This window comes from Polyodon spathula, chromosome 2 (genome assembly GCF_017654505.1).
Source record: "Polyodon spathula isolate WHYD16114869_AA chromosome 2, ASM1765450v1, whole genome shotgun sequence".
In the NCBI taxonomy this organism is placed as follows: Eukaryota; Metazoa; Chordata; class Actinopteri; order Acipenseriformes; family Polyodontidae; genus Polyodon; species Polyodon spathula.
The window spans coordinates 49,014,724-49,029,730 of NC_054535.1; the positions used below are offsets into that span (position 1 = coordinate 49,014,724).

At 37.0% G+C, this 15,007-nt stretch overlaps 1 protein-coding gene across 1 annotated transcript in view; it reads left to right on the forward strand.

The window, feature by feature from the left end:
• The window catches only part of LOC121297390 (teneurin-3-like), a 258,654-nt gene that overhangs the window by 226,099 nt on the left and 17,548 nt on the right, over nucleotides 1–15,007 (forward strand). The window contains exons 17-23 of the mRNA XM_041223701.1: nucleotides 325–471; nucleotides 3,605–3,821; nucleotides 5,859–5,978; nucleotides 6,935–7,196; nucleotides 7,449–7,716; nucleotides 8,824–8,967; nucleotides 14,661–14,910. Coding sequence (XP_041079635.1) covers nucleotides 325–471; nucleotides 3,605–3,821; nucleotides 5,859–5,978; nucleotides 6,935–7,196; nucleotides 7,449–7,716; nucleotides 8,824–8,967; nucleotides 14,661–14,910 — 1,408 coding nt within the window. The remainder of the gene's footprint in view (nucleotides 1–324; nucleotides 472–3,604; nucleotides 3,822–5,858; nucleotides 5,979–6,934; nucleotides 7,197–7,448; nucleotides 7,717–8,823; nucleotides 8,968–14,660; nucleotides 14,911–15,007) is intronic.

Sequence of the window (15,007 nt, forward strand, 5' to 3'; positions counted from 1 at the left end):
TGTTGTTTATTTGTTTAATATTTACAAAAAAAGAAAACCTTTTAGTCTGGCCAGATGCTTGATTTGCTGTCATTACCAAATTGCTCAAGTTTCATTGGCTTTGAGAAGACTTTAAACAACGTAATTTTTTGGTTGCAGTTATATCCATGTGAAATTACAGTATTTGTGCATTTTCCAAGGCCTGTCTCCAGTTCATTGTCAGTATGTTCACCAAATGTGGATATTTATTGATTTGTTTGTTTGTTTATTTTTTTAAGTTGTTTTTAAGTGCATTCTGTACTGAAATCATCTGCTTGATCATTATTTATTTTTTTCCTTTGACAGAGGGTTGCCCTGGATTGTGCAACAGTAATGGAAGGTGTACTTTGGACCAGAACGGCTGGCACTGCTTCTGCCAACCTGGATGGAGAGGAGCTGGGTGTGATGTTGCCATGGAAACCCTGTGCACAGATAATAAGGACAATGAAGGAGGTAAGGGGTGTTGCGCAACAGCTTACTTTTATTTTTTTTAAATAAATTTGTCATTTTACAATGCATTTGTTTCCAATTTGACCACTTACACTTTGTTCTTATGTTTTTATATTTACTTTTTCTGTGGAATCTCAAAGAAAATAACAGTCATTTAATAACAGACTGGTTTAAAGTTGTTCCCGTGTACAATATCTCCAAGCAGATCAGTATCCGCCCTCACTGTTCTGGGTCTTTCTAAGGTAACACAAGACCAGGTCACATAGCCTAGTCTATCCCAGAGGCCACATCTGAAAGTGTTAATTTCCCTTGAGTGAATACAGGGTGAACATAATTAAATATTAATATGAATAGTCTGAGAAAAAATACTCCTGAAACATGTGTTACTCTATATAAATGACAGCTTTGTTTCCCTGGATAGCTCTAGAAGGTCCTATTGTAGGCAGTTAAATAGTTAAATAATGGACTTTCTCAGGAAACGTCTGCAGCATGGCAGGCCTCTCAAGAGCTGACCTTTCATATGCAAATAATTAATGACTGAATAAAATATTTGAACAATATAAGCCTGTGGTGTTGGAAGACAGGGTTAAAATATAGCCTTTGTTCTACAAAGCCACTGCAGCTTACCATAGTGCGGGCAAAGGGGTAATCAAGTTAGCAATACTAAATAACAGTCGTTCCAGGAGTACAAACAGCAAAAATATGAAAAATGCTTTCACGAGTTATGTGGAGCCTGATTCATAACAATCCATCATTGCTTGGGTAAGTCAACGGTAAACTGTATGAAAAATAACAAACACTGCAGCCTTGCATCTTGAATGATGAAAATGAGATTCCTTCCTTGATTGATGTTAGCAGAGAGGCTTGTAAAAATGCATTTCCAGCTGATTAGTTCAGGGGGTGTCAATCTCATGTAGTTTTATGACCCACAGACTACACTCCAGATGCAAGTTTGCTTTCTATAAACTAACAGAGATGAATGACTAAATTTGAGTATGAGTCTACTGGATATTACCTGTGGAAGAACAAAATCTTAAATATGTATCTGAGAGTTAAAAGACATTTGGCACATTTCGTGTTCTTTCTGAACATTACTCTAGACAGAAAACATATTTTGCACGATTATGGTAAACAACACAGTACTTCCAGGTGGAGGAGTACAGTATGTGGATTATTTTTGTGTGTGTGTGTGTGTGTGTGTGTGTCTATATATATATATATATATATATATATATATATATATATATATATATATATATATAGTTTCAGTCTGAGGCAGTGTGACAGGGAAAGGCTGTGTTCTGTGTTCCATGCTGTGCTGTATTTACATCCATGTCAGTGTTTTGTATATCCTTTTGTTTCGGCCCTTGTGCCGTTTGTTTTGTTTTGTTTAGTGTGTCGCGTATTGTTATTTATAATTAAAGAGCACATGAGCATGTTTAAACCTGCACCTTCCTTGTCTCCTAGTCCCCCTACCTGGTAATAACAGCCGTGCCAGTGACGCTGTCCTGTCACACAGTCAAATAATTAATCCTAGATAAAGTAAATGTTTTCCCCTTTTTAACACTACAGTGCTTGAATAATTCACTTGCGTTTCTACAGTGTGTTTTTGACTGTAAATATCCAGGATTATAAAACAATTACACTATGTAACACAATTTTTGTTCCTGGGTAGTAAGTGTTATTTCCTATTTGCGTATGCCTCAAAAGTATAGAAAATGGCTATTATTCCCCACAAACTTTGCTTTTGTGACCAGGACAGTGATATTTTGAAATTGACCTATTTCCATTGAGAAAACGGTCTTTTCGTTCACATAAAGTCAGAAAAAAACAACATATGAATCCAAATTAACATGTATTTATACTAAAGTAATACAAAAATGACTACAAAAGATTTAGAAGTGAGTAGTTTTTCGGGATTTACAATTATACTGTAAATCACTTTCACGAATCAACCCCCAAATGTAGTCTCCCATCATGTTCTCGTTATACTGTCCTTGGTAGCGGCGTTCAAAGTCCAGTATATCCTGGTGGAAGCGCTCGCCTTGCTCCTCTGAGTATGCTCCCATGTTCTCCTTGCATTTATCAAGATGAGCATCGAGGATATGGACTTTGAGGGACATCCTACAGCCCATTGTGCCGTAGTTCTTCACGAGAGTCTCAACCAGCTGCACATAGTTTTCGGCCTTGTGATTGCCCAGGAAGCCCTGAACCACTGCGACAAAGCTGTTCCAAGCCACTTTCTCCTTACTAGTGAGCTTCTTGGGGAATTCATTGCACTCCAGGATCTTCTTTATCTGTGGTCCGACGAAGACACCAGCTTTGACCTTTGCCTCAGACAGCTTAGGGAAGAAGTCTTGAAGGTACTTGAAAGCTGCCGACTCCTTATCTAGAGCTCTGACAAATTGTTTCATAAGGCCCAATTTGATGTGCAGTGGTGGCATCAGCACCTTCCGGGGGTCCACCAGTGGCTCCCACTTGACGTTGTTCTTCCCCACAGAGAACTCGGTCCGCTGTGGCCAGTCCCGCCTGTGGTAGTGCGCCTTGGTGTCCCTGCTGTCCCAAAGGCAAAGATAGCAGGGAAACTTGGTAAAACTGCCTTGGAGACCCATCAGGAATGCCACCATTGCAGCCTCTTGATGCCATCTCAGAAAAATGCAGATACGTATCCACTTAGGCAGCTGGAACTAAACTGAACTTGGGCTTAAGGCCCCTGTATTTATACTACTATTTATATTACTGGAAAGTTCTAGAAAGTTCTAGAAGTTACTCCAAGTTTACTCAGCACTGAATATATCTGGAATGTTCTGGAAAATAGGTAAATTTCAAAATATCACTGTCCTGGTCACAAAAGCAAAGTTTGTGGGGAATAATAGCCATTTTCTATACTTTTGAGGCATAAGCAATTAGGAAATAACACTTACTACCCAGGAACCAAAAAATAAATAAATTTGTTACACAGTGTTATTTAGCAAAATCTATGTATTTTCCCACAATACTAAAATTATTTAAGGAGCAGCATTGTTCAAGCTGTTCAAACATCAAAGAGCAGCAACAAAGCATTTGTTTTGAATCCCTTGTCTTTGTCATCAGCAACAATGATCATATATTCACTTGAGTGACTTTGTGCTTGCAGATGGATTGATTGACTGTATGGATCCTGACTGCTGTTTACAAAGTTCATGCCAAAATCAGCCGTACTGCCGTGGATCACCTGACCCCAGTGACATTATTGGGCAGAGCCAACAGCCACCCCCTCAGCAAGCTGCCAAATCCTTTTATGACAGAATCAGTTTTCTTGTTGGGCCGGACAGCAGCCATGTCATACCTGGGGAAAATCCATTTAACAAAAGGTGACACTGACTGGAAAATGATACACCTATTCATTTATCTGATCAATTGTTTTGACATTTTTGTGTGTTTGTAGAAATATATATCATATATATTGTTCTGAATGTAATCAGTATTTGTATGTGAGTCAGCATGTAGTTGAAAAAGAGTGTACTGGATAAAGACATGGCCTAAATAAATCCTGTTTTACAGTATTCATCCCTAATGTCCACTTAAGAGTTCCTTTGCAAGTTCATAATGAAATGATACGCTTGGGAGCATCTCTGTAAAGTGTGTTGACATCTTGTTAGTAATTTTTTGGTCCTATTTTTGCGAGATATAAACAAAAAAAAAAGGTATTTCATAGGATACAAGCACTGGAAAGGATTCATTTTCTTTTTTCTATTTCTAGCCAGGCATGCAGAAGCCCAGCATCTGTGCTTTGCGTCAATATAGATAAAGTTATCTATACACACTGCATGACAGCCTTTTTTATTCTCCTAAACTATAACCAATCAGCTTGTGTCAAGCTTGGTTAGCTGTGATCATTGGTCTATATGGGATCTTTTCTTTTAATTCACAAGCATTTGGTTACTGCACCGTGTGTTCCATGCAGCTGAGAAAAAGAGAAGCAATTGGAAATGCACTGCCTCAAACATAATGCTTCTTTTTGTGTTCTGCTGGGCCTTGTGTGGCAGGAGAGATGTCTAAATGTAAAGATGGAGACAGGAGGGTTTATTGACAAGGAAAGCATATGCATACTTATAAAAAAAAAGCACAACTAACCAAGTTTAATGGCTTTATGGCTGCAGCTCTTTAAGATGGCTGTTTACAGTACTCACATTTGGATTGACCCAGGACTGTTCAACTTTAGGTCTTGAAGTAATACAAAACAGCAAAAAGATGCCCCCAACAGCACTAATGCAAAAGATAGCCTTGAGCCTCTGCTGAATGCCACCAAGCAGCATAAGATGGATGATGTAAAGATAATCTGTTATTGAGTCATGTACTAGTCTACTGCTTAGTCACTGGTAAATTCTTGTAAATAATTAGCCCAATGGAGAAATCCTTTTATTTAAACAAAGGCTTTTTAACACTGTTCAAAGCGGCAGTTGAAAAATATTGAGGGTTTGCCTTTTTGGGTCACAATCTTTTTGCCCTGTAGGTGGACAGTCCTAATCAAATAAAAGCAAGCGTTGCTACTAATTAAGTTTGAAGTGCATGCCAGTTCTAAACTTATGTTCTATTTAGTGATAGTCCTTGACAGAGAGGATTCTGTATTTCTATCTTTAGCTTAAAACCTGAGAGTATGTGGAGGTTTAGCTAGAGATACTGTCAAGTTGGGTCAGGAAGACAGCGAGATTAATTGGGTTGTTGGTAGAAGAAAAGGTTAAACTTTTAAGTGGATTGAACCTGAGAAACTGAATACATTATGAAGGGGGGTTTAATACTGTTCAATGCATTGTAGTAACATGGCATGGATGGTCTGCTTCATTAGAAACCAGTAATGACCTGAAAATTAACCAATAGCTAATAGCGGTGTCTTGTACTGTATCTCACAGAGTATAGGAAGATGATTAGCACAGGAACTCCTGTACTCGCTGTGATTTACCAGCATTAATGCAGTTACGCACAGCAGTTGATTAAAAGTTGAAGCACAAATGTTTCTTAACGCCCCTTTAAATCTTTCACTTGCCAGCCCCTACAGGTTTATAAATTGTTTCAAAATGAATTGGACTTCTAAGTTTTCTTTAAGTATTTGCCAACTATGTGATATATGGTTGAAAAGTATATAGTTTCTCATTTTTAAACATTCATCACTAAATTATTGATCTTGATAAGTCTCCAGAGAACAAATTAAAATGTGAAATAATTTCAGAATCACTTAGAGAATATAAATTATGCCTGGTTAAAAGGGGCAAGGAATTGGGAGTGTTCTTCAGCTTATTTCATGAATAACGATAGATTGGTGCTTTTAGATTGCGTTATCTGTAAGTCATGCTTGCCTTGAGGGAGAACAGATTCTAATGGTTTTGTTTTGCTGTTTGTTTGTTCTGCAGCCTTGTGTCCATCATCAGAGGTCAGGTGCTAACAGCAGATGGAACCCCCCTTATTGGAGTTAATGTCTCATTTGTGCACTATCCAGAGCACGGATACACCATTGCCCGGCAGGATGGAATGTACGTCTATTTTATCTGCTTTGTCGAATGTGGCAAATTAGACATGTCTACTAATTTTATTTAATATTTTTCACCATCTGCTTACACTTTTTTATTGAATTAATGTTGACCAACCTCTTGTCTATGTTGAGGTAAAACTAAGATTAAGAACATTTGTAATAAAATGTGATAATTTTTTGAGTTACAAGATGGATGTGTATACTGTAAAAGTTGACAAATTTCTTCAGAACTAGCCTTTTCTGTGGGTTACCTTTCCAGGACACATAGGAGTAGGGGGAAAAAAAAACCACTAGTGTGCCCTTGGCTGCAGTTATGATCTCTGCAAAACTTCTAGGAAAAAAGGAAAGATTAAAGCATCTACTGTACTGCCTGACCTAAGGAGCTGTTCAGTTCTTGAGCCAACATTGTCTTGGAAAAAAAGCAGTAGGGCTGCTGTATGAGATCAGTCAGGGCAGTAGAGCACTGCACTGCATACAGAGTCTTCCCAGGCAGAAGTGCACCCCCTGGGTAATGGAACCATGGTGAATGTAGGGCATTAGTTAAAATCCTTCATTCCAAAGCAATAATTCTCTCATGGACAACACAGAGGTAGTAAACACTGTAGTTTGTCAGAGAAGTGGGGGTCCAGCTTTTATACAAACGCAGTAAAAAACGGCATTATCATACATTAGTCATATTACACACTGGAACTTTTGTACAGTATGTACAGAGTGCTATAGGATCCTGAGAGGACATACAAGCCCCAAGAATTCAAAAAGCAGAACAAGGACCATTTAATCAGGAAGGGTTAGCTAGCTTTATATGTCTGGAGGGATAGCCTGTAAACGTTGGCCTTATTTTAACCTTTTTTGCAGTTAAAGTGAGAAGGGATACATTGGATGCTGTAAAATTGCAGGTTATGCTCTGTTAATTCATTATCTTTCACTTTACCGAGTTTTGTTTTGGCTCTTGGTTAGGTTTGACCTGCTGGCCAATGGTGGCACCTCACTGACTCTGAGCTTTGAGCGTGCACCATTTCTAACTCAGTACCGCACTGTGTGGATCCCCTGGAATGTGTTTTATGTTATGGACACACTGGTGATGAAGAAAGAAGAGAATGACATTCCCAGCTGCGATCTGAGTGGGTTTGTAAGGCCCAGCCCTCTCATTGTCTCATCTCCATTATCCACGTTCTTCAGGTCATCACCTGAAGAGAGCCCCATCATTCCTGAGACACAGGTAAATAAGCACCAAGCAAGAGGTATTTGTTACCTTTTGGACAGTATTTCTCAGCTTTTGGAAATGGGAGTCATTAATGAAATACTGAACCAGATGGGTGTCATCTGATAATTAAGAAAAGAACTAAAAACGCTGCATTAGCATACATAGCAAGCAGTAAGCAGTAAGAATGTACGACAAAATGTACCATTACGAAATATCATAATGAGCTGTGTATTCCACCAGTTCTGAAACTGAGACTCTCCTTTTCAGGTCCTACAAGAGGAGACTACAATCCCAGGCACTGATCTCAAACTCTTCTACCTGAGCTCCCGTGCAGCAGGTTATAAGCCTGTCCTTAAAGTGACCATGACCCAGACTAATATCCCATTCAACCTCATGAAGGTCCATCTCATGGTAGCCGTGGTGGGTAGGCTATTTCAAAAGTGGTTTCCAGCCTCTCCCAACCTATCCTATACCTTTATATGGGACAAGACAGACGCTTACAATCAGAAGGTTTACGGCTTGTCTGAAGCAGTTGGTGAGTTCTGTGTCATTTTTGTTACCATATAGAAAGGACAATAATTGACAAATTAGTGCCTGTGTTTTGTTACAAAGGACAAGGCAAAATAATAGCGGAATACAAGGTTCAACATTTGTCAACTTAATTTGTATTTAGCAATAGCTTTTAGAGTTTTATATGAGAAGGCCCGTTTCTCTACTACTAGAATGGTCAAAGGTCTGTGCCTCATATAAAACTGAAATATAAAACCAAAGGGACGATAACAGAACATCACTAAAATATCATGTAGGCCAGTCATCAGTTCCCAATACCAATATGTGTTTCCCAAGCATCATGAGTCATCTGTTTGCGATTGGATTTCTTCATACAGTTTAATTAATATTTGCAACTTGTTGTGGTAAGAGGTGACATTTCCTGAATTATTAGATTAAAAAAAAAAATTACCAGTTTAAGAGGATTAAGATCTTCATTGTATAGCAGATTTTTATTTTTACTTATTTATAGATATATTATATATATATATATATAATATATATTATATATGAATATATAGACACACACACACATACACACACATACATAATGTAATGACTGGTAAAGGTGCCTTTGTATTAAAAGGCTGCAACTTTGATTCTCACCTTTCTATTCATCTTGGTTTAATACCAATTAAATATATTTGTACTGTGCCTAATTCAAAGACTTAGAAGCTATTGATCTGGGAAAGTCAAAGGTTCAGTCCCATAATGCAATTGACTCAACCTAGACTTTTGAGTTTAAAAGGATTGCTCTGATGCACCATGTGAGCACTGTTTCAAAGTGTTGGTATGGGAGAGGTGATGTAGGAGAACTAGACTTAAAAGCTCAGAGTGTGACATACTGTACATGTACAGTGCTGTTTATTCTGCTACATAAGAGAGCTGTATGAAAAATAAGAGACCTAGGTAAAAATGAAAATCTATGTCAAGTAGACAAGCACCAGCTAAAACTAAGACTTTTTTTCTGTGATAAGCTTTACCTCAGAATTTATGGTTAGGTGTCTGAAGTTCTAGATAAAAGAAAAGACACTCTTTGGTAAAAGTGTATTCCTTTCATTGTCAACTGCATCTTACATTCTTGTCATTTTAGTATCAATCGGGTTTGAGTATGAATCCTGTCTGGACCTGATCCTCTGGGAGAAAAGGACTGCCATTTTACAGGGATATGAACTGGATGCTTCTAATATGGGTGGCTGGACACCAGACAAGCATCACGTGTTAGATGTCCAGAATGGTAAGAGGTCATGTTTCAAATGCCATTGTGTTATTTTTAATTTGTTGATCCTTATATATTAGCACCCAGAAGAGTTAACTAAGGCTTGGGTGGTTAGAAACTATTTTAAAAGTGCAAAAAATGTATGCAATTTGTGAATAAAACGAAGAGAATTTTCAAATGTAGAATTATATCTGAACTTCAGAATGGTTACCTGAAATTTTTAAGAAAAAAGTGTCCTTTAGCTTGTAAAATTCTAAACTTGAAATCTATTAAGACTGGTATGCAAATGCTGCAGTTAATTAAAAAAGATACCTACAGTAAGTGCTTAAGAGAAACAAGTACAAAGGTGTTTGGCTATAAAATACTGTACTGTGTGAGTCAGACAGCATTAAGAATAAAATATTACAAAAATGTTAAGACAGCCCTTCTGCAGCCAAAAAATGAATGTCACTCCCTATTCAGAGGGTGAATCGATCCAGGTTTTAAATTTTGTTAAGGAGTAGAGTTTGGCAGTTAGTGACTTTTCAAAGCGAAGCGTGTCTAATTGAATAAACTAAGGGATTAGTTGTAATGACAGGCTGGATGAGCCAGAGAAACGAATCGAGGTGGGGAATGGGGACACTGATAGGTGTTTGCATGGGCACCCTGAAAAGTTGCAATACATTTTCTAACGAAGATGAAATGTTATTCGTCATCCCATTTCATGATAATAGAGAAGAAATGTGAGGGACCAATCTTTCAAAGTAGTGACAGAATAAATCGGGTGCAATAACGCAGTGTGCTGACTTGTAGGATTGAAAATTACAGAACTCAGCTATTTAGGGAAAATGGTGGTCTGTGGCTTGTCAGAAGGAGGAATCCTAACCAGACAAAGATTACAAATATGTTTAACCCTTTTATTCACGGTGTTTCTTTCCTAAATACGTGAATTATTTGTCAGTGCCGTGGAACCAAAGGGACAAAGCTAATAAACGCACCACTATACATCTGGTTGTCCAGAAGAATAATCCTCAACAGACTATTTTTTTCTTGTAATGCCGGTTTGAGTGACACTAAGTCCTGCAGCCTCTTAGGCTTTGTGCCAGTTGTCTTTGGGAGTTTGTGACCCTTTAATCTGAGTGCTGCATGAAGTTGGTTGGGCCTGCAGTCCATTTATTAGTTGTTTTGTTTTTTTGTTTGTTTTTTTGTCAGGGGCACCCAAGCTCCTTAACCCTTAACTCAACCTGATCATGTCGGCGCAGCAGATAAATCCATTCTATCTAACATGTCTTAACATGCACTGTCACTGGACCCGCTTTTTGATTCACAATGGTCACATGCACTATTACTGTCCCCATCCATTACACACAAAAAATGTCATGCACTGTTATCTGTCCTTTCCATCTCACACAATGGCAACATGTGCTATTACTTTATCCACACACAATGCAATCATGTCCATTACTGTGCCATCTCTATCTAACACAGTGACAGCTAGTACTGCTCTGCTATCTTACTACTGTTACACATTGCCAGCATCCATTCTTAGTCTACAGTATGTCTGCATCAATCCTGTGGGCTCTTGTTTGGTGCCTTCTTATAAATGAACCAGTTTATTTAAAAGAAGACATTTTAACATGATATAATAGAACAGATACATAAATAAACCCCAAAGTGGCAACTATAAAGAAAATGTTAAATGTTAAAACAAGAATATTACAATAATTGCTAACAATCATGAAACATATCTTAAATAAAGGGCTAAGTTAAAGACATTATTATTATTATTATTATTATTATTATTATTATTATTATTATATTATTATTATTATTATTATTAATAATAATAATAATAATATAGTATTAGTATTATTATTATTATTATTATTATTATTATTATTATTATTATTATTATTATTTATCTGATCATGTTTAAAGTTAATTGAACTTGTACTAGACTACTCTTTATTCCTGGTATAGTAGCTAACCCCAAGAGAAAGGCTTTAACTCTGCTTTGCAGTATTATCAGCTTAATCAACTCAACAATGGGAATTCTGCAACCTAAAACAAACTAATTTAATTCACCTGCAGCAAAATGTATTCATGGTCTAAACTGGACCAAAACTCAACCTACATGAACTTGGGCATTACTAAGTCAGACAAGTCTTCCACACACCCTAAAGAGACCTTATATGGCTTCTATTAGCTGACATGTTACGGTCGATAGGATAATGAATAAATCTCAAAGTCAAAACAAATGCCTTTTGCACCCAATCTTATTTTTCCAAATTAGAGGGATTAATTTTTTTTGAGAGGTTTAGCTTTATATCTCGCTTTATATGATTTTTGTCATTCTAGTTCAATGCAAGGGAAAAAGAAAAACTAATACAATTAAGTGAAAAACATCTGGGAATTAGAATTCCTTTACTATAGTGAGTATCATTTTTATCTTGATTTGATTAATACGTTATCGATAATGTTAGTTATCCAATGCTACATTGGAAAATCTAACAAGGGCAGTAACTGAAATTTTTGCACCAGCTTTTTTTTTTTTTTTTTTTTTTTTTGTCATTTTCCTTGCTTGCCTTGAGCCAATGTCCTCTCATCCATAAAGATGATGGAGTTTTCCTGCCTATTCCAGCAGACTTTAGATCGCAACATTCCTTGCCTACAAGTGCTACTACTACAATTTGATGCTCAATTTCTGCACAGTTGTCATCATCTTGTATCTCTGACTGCCACACATTGTTTGTGTTGGCAAGAGATTGTATGCAAAATGATATCTTTAAGACAACGTGGTTCGCAGATCCAAGCAAGGTCTGTATAATTAGATTGTCTTGATTCCTCCTCTCTGTAATCCTGACTCTCTTTCTTTTTTTTTAAATTCCTGGGGTGCTGTCTTCCAAACAGCCCAACATGTGACCACTGGACTAGTGTCTCCATAAACAACACACATATCTGATAAACAGCAGAGTACCACTGAAGCTACTGTATGTCCTGTTAGATTAGACACAACCTATCCAAGATTTTCCCCTGTAACCTTCTCATCGGTTTCAGAATTCTCAATTTACAAACTGCTTCTTGCCCAAAATATTGAATTAAATCCTCAAATGTGTTTCGTTCAATGTTTGCTTTTTATTTTTGATGTCTTAAAGACCTATAGCCATACTCCTGAAAATATGTGTAATGCAGCATTTATTGGAAGTAGTTTTCTACAGGTATTTCAAAGTTTTCTAATTTTAGTTAGACTCATCTCAAGAGCTACAGTATAAAAAGTGAACAAACATCCCAGGGCTCAGAACATTATAACAAGACTAACAGCAAATTCAAAGGACAAGTCAGGCAAAACACCTACCATTGTACACCTGAATGCAGTCATATAGTCAGATTCCTTATTCTTACCAGTAAATCTACGCTACAGTACCATGACTTTCAAACGGCAACAACGACACTATTAAATATATTGCACATTACTACAGCAATCGAAAAAAAAAAAAAAAATGCAATCATAGAGCCAGTTAAAAATAGCCTTTTGTGCTTTCACTGCTGCAAATTCTACAATTATAGCTGAGTAATCCAGTTTATGGCTATGTGGCATAGATAAAAGAACGGTCAAATGGCTAATAACTCATTCATTCTATTGCACATGAGAAAAAAAAAAAAAAATATATATATATATATATATATATATATATATATATATATATATATATATATATTTTTTTTTTTTTTTTTTTTTTAAGTAAGTACTGACAACAGCAGGGGCCCCTTGCTGCATCGGGGCCCATGCAGTTACATGGCTTGCATGTGCTTAAAACCAGTACTACATATAATGCACAGATTATCAGTGTATCAGTGAAAGAACCCCAACTAACTGCACTGTGGCAGACCTTGTGAATTGTCCAGCTCATGTTGAATAAACTTCAGTTCTCTACATGGAACTAATTTCCATACTGTACTGTGTATCCCGTTTGTGTTGTTTGAGCCAGAGACTGCAGAACTGAGGCTCTGATGCATTAGTCTCCTTCATCAGCCATTATTCTATTGCTGTTTTTCAACCACTGGAAAAATAAAAGGCCCATTTTTCAGCAGCCAGGAAGCTGTGCATTATTTGTACATTAAATTGAATTAAACTTGGTTGTGCAATAATTTAAAGCTTCTCAAGTCTGGCTTATTTAAAATTTCCCACTTGTCCACTTCATCAGTATCTGATGTTTAAAAAACCGTGGCTTTATGACTAAAGAGCTTCATGGCAAATTGGGGATGTGTTTTTTGTGTCTGTTTTTTGTTTAGTTTAGTTAAGTAGGAATGTTATGCTTAAGTTTTACCTGTGGTAATATTTATAACATAATTGCAAGATAAATCATTCCATAAGTTTCCTCCAACTGCTTGTAAATGAACATGCAAATATGTGTATGCATGTTACTGGAACACAGTATGTTTGTGCTGAGTGTGTCACCTTGTAAGTCACGTTGATCATCTCTAACCCTGATCTGCCTTTATCAAAGTAGTATCCATCCAGTACTGCATTAAAGTGGTGTGAGAGCTTTGTTATTTTGTAAAGTTACAGGATCTTCTTTAAGCCTTCCCAACTCAATGAAACCAGATAAGCAATAAATAACAAACAAGCATACGGGTTCTCATGGTTTACAGAATATTGAGATTTATAATGACATGCGTGTATTGTTGTTAGCTAGTCATTCATACAGCAGATCTTGATGGAGTCATTGATCTCTGTAGTAATGAGGACTGTGCTAGGATTTGGTTGAGCTTGAATTCTAACACATTGCTGAATATGAATAATTTATTAACACTCACAGCATGTAATCGTCCTTTGAAGTTCCTCTTTGAAGCCAAAAACAGTTGTATTTGCGCAGTACTTTAATGTTTATCTATAATGACTGGTGCTCTTAGGGCACTCAAGTTAGGAGATGCATTAGGCATGGTTTGGTCTGCTAAAGGTTTATCTTGTTGTCTTTAGTTTGTTAGCATTGCAAGACTGTGGCAGCTCGTTGAGGCCATCGGGGGAAAAAATATCTTTGTTATGTCGAGATCTTCGTTATCGCAGGACCTTGAGAAAACGGAATTCATTACTTCCATTTTTCTGAGATAGATAAATTATGTCAGGAAAACGAAAGTAATCACTTCAGTTTTCTCAAGATCTTGACTTAACAAAGGCTTTTTGGGGGGGTAGGGAGTTGGGGGTTGGGGGTTTGATGGCAGTTTAAAATAACTCTTTTTCAAAGTAAGTTGGCCTATTTCCAGAAGCGGGTGTTATTGACTTGTAAAGATTTTCAGTAACAAATTGTGTACTGTAATTGTACTGTATCACAGAGACTGCCTATGGATGGTTGTGATTGTGATGTGTGGTGTATCTAAACCAGCAGGTTGAAATTACTTTTTTTAAATTCATATTGCTGTGGAGCCTATTACAGGCACTTATTCAACAGTAAAATTAATATAATTTGTATTACTGAAAACATACATTTCAAATGTAGGCGTGATGAAATTTAAATTCTGATGTACCAAAATTTCCTTTAACAAATTTGCAAATTTTCAGAATGAACTGAGCAAGTCATGTTTGAAACCGTAATTAGTTTCTAAAAATGTTTAGATTATAATTGTAGTAGTTTTTCATTGGCTGTTGGCATGGCAAAAGTAATTTTAAGTTCTTAAAATCTCATGAATGAACTTTGTTTTTGAAAGATATTTGCTCTTCCTTTTAACCGCAGGAATCCTGTACAAAGGAAACGGGGAGAATCAGTTCATTTCCCAGCAGCCCCCTGTGATAAGCACCATCATGGGTAATGGGCGCAGACGAAGCATCTCATGCCCCAGCTGCAATGGCCAGGCAGAGGGGAACAAGTTGCTGGCGCCGGTTTCACTAGCTTGCGGCATCGACGGGAGTTTGTATGTCGGTGACTTCAATTATGTTCGGCGTATATTTCCTTCAGGGAATGTCACAAGTGTCATGGAACTGAGGTAAGTTATTGGTCTCAATAAATCATTTTTCTGTTAAGCATGCTATATTGTTCAGAGCTTGGTCTGTCCTTGTAATTGTATCCTTTCTAATACATGC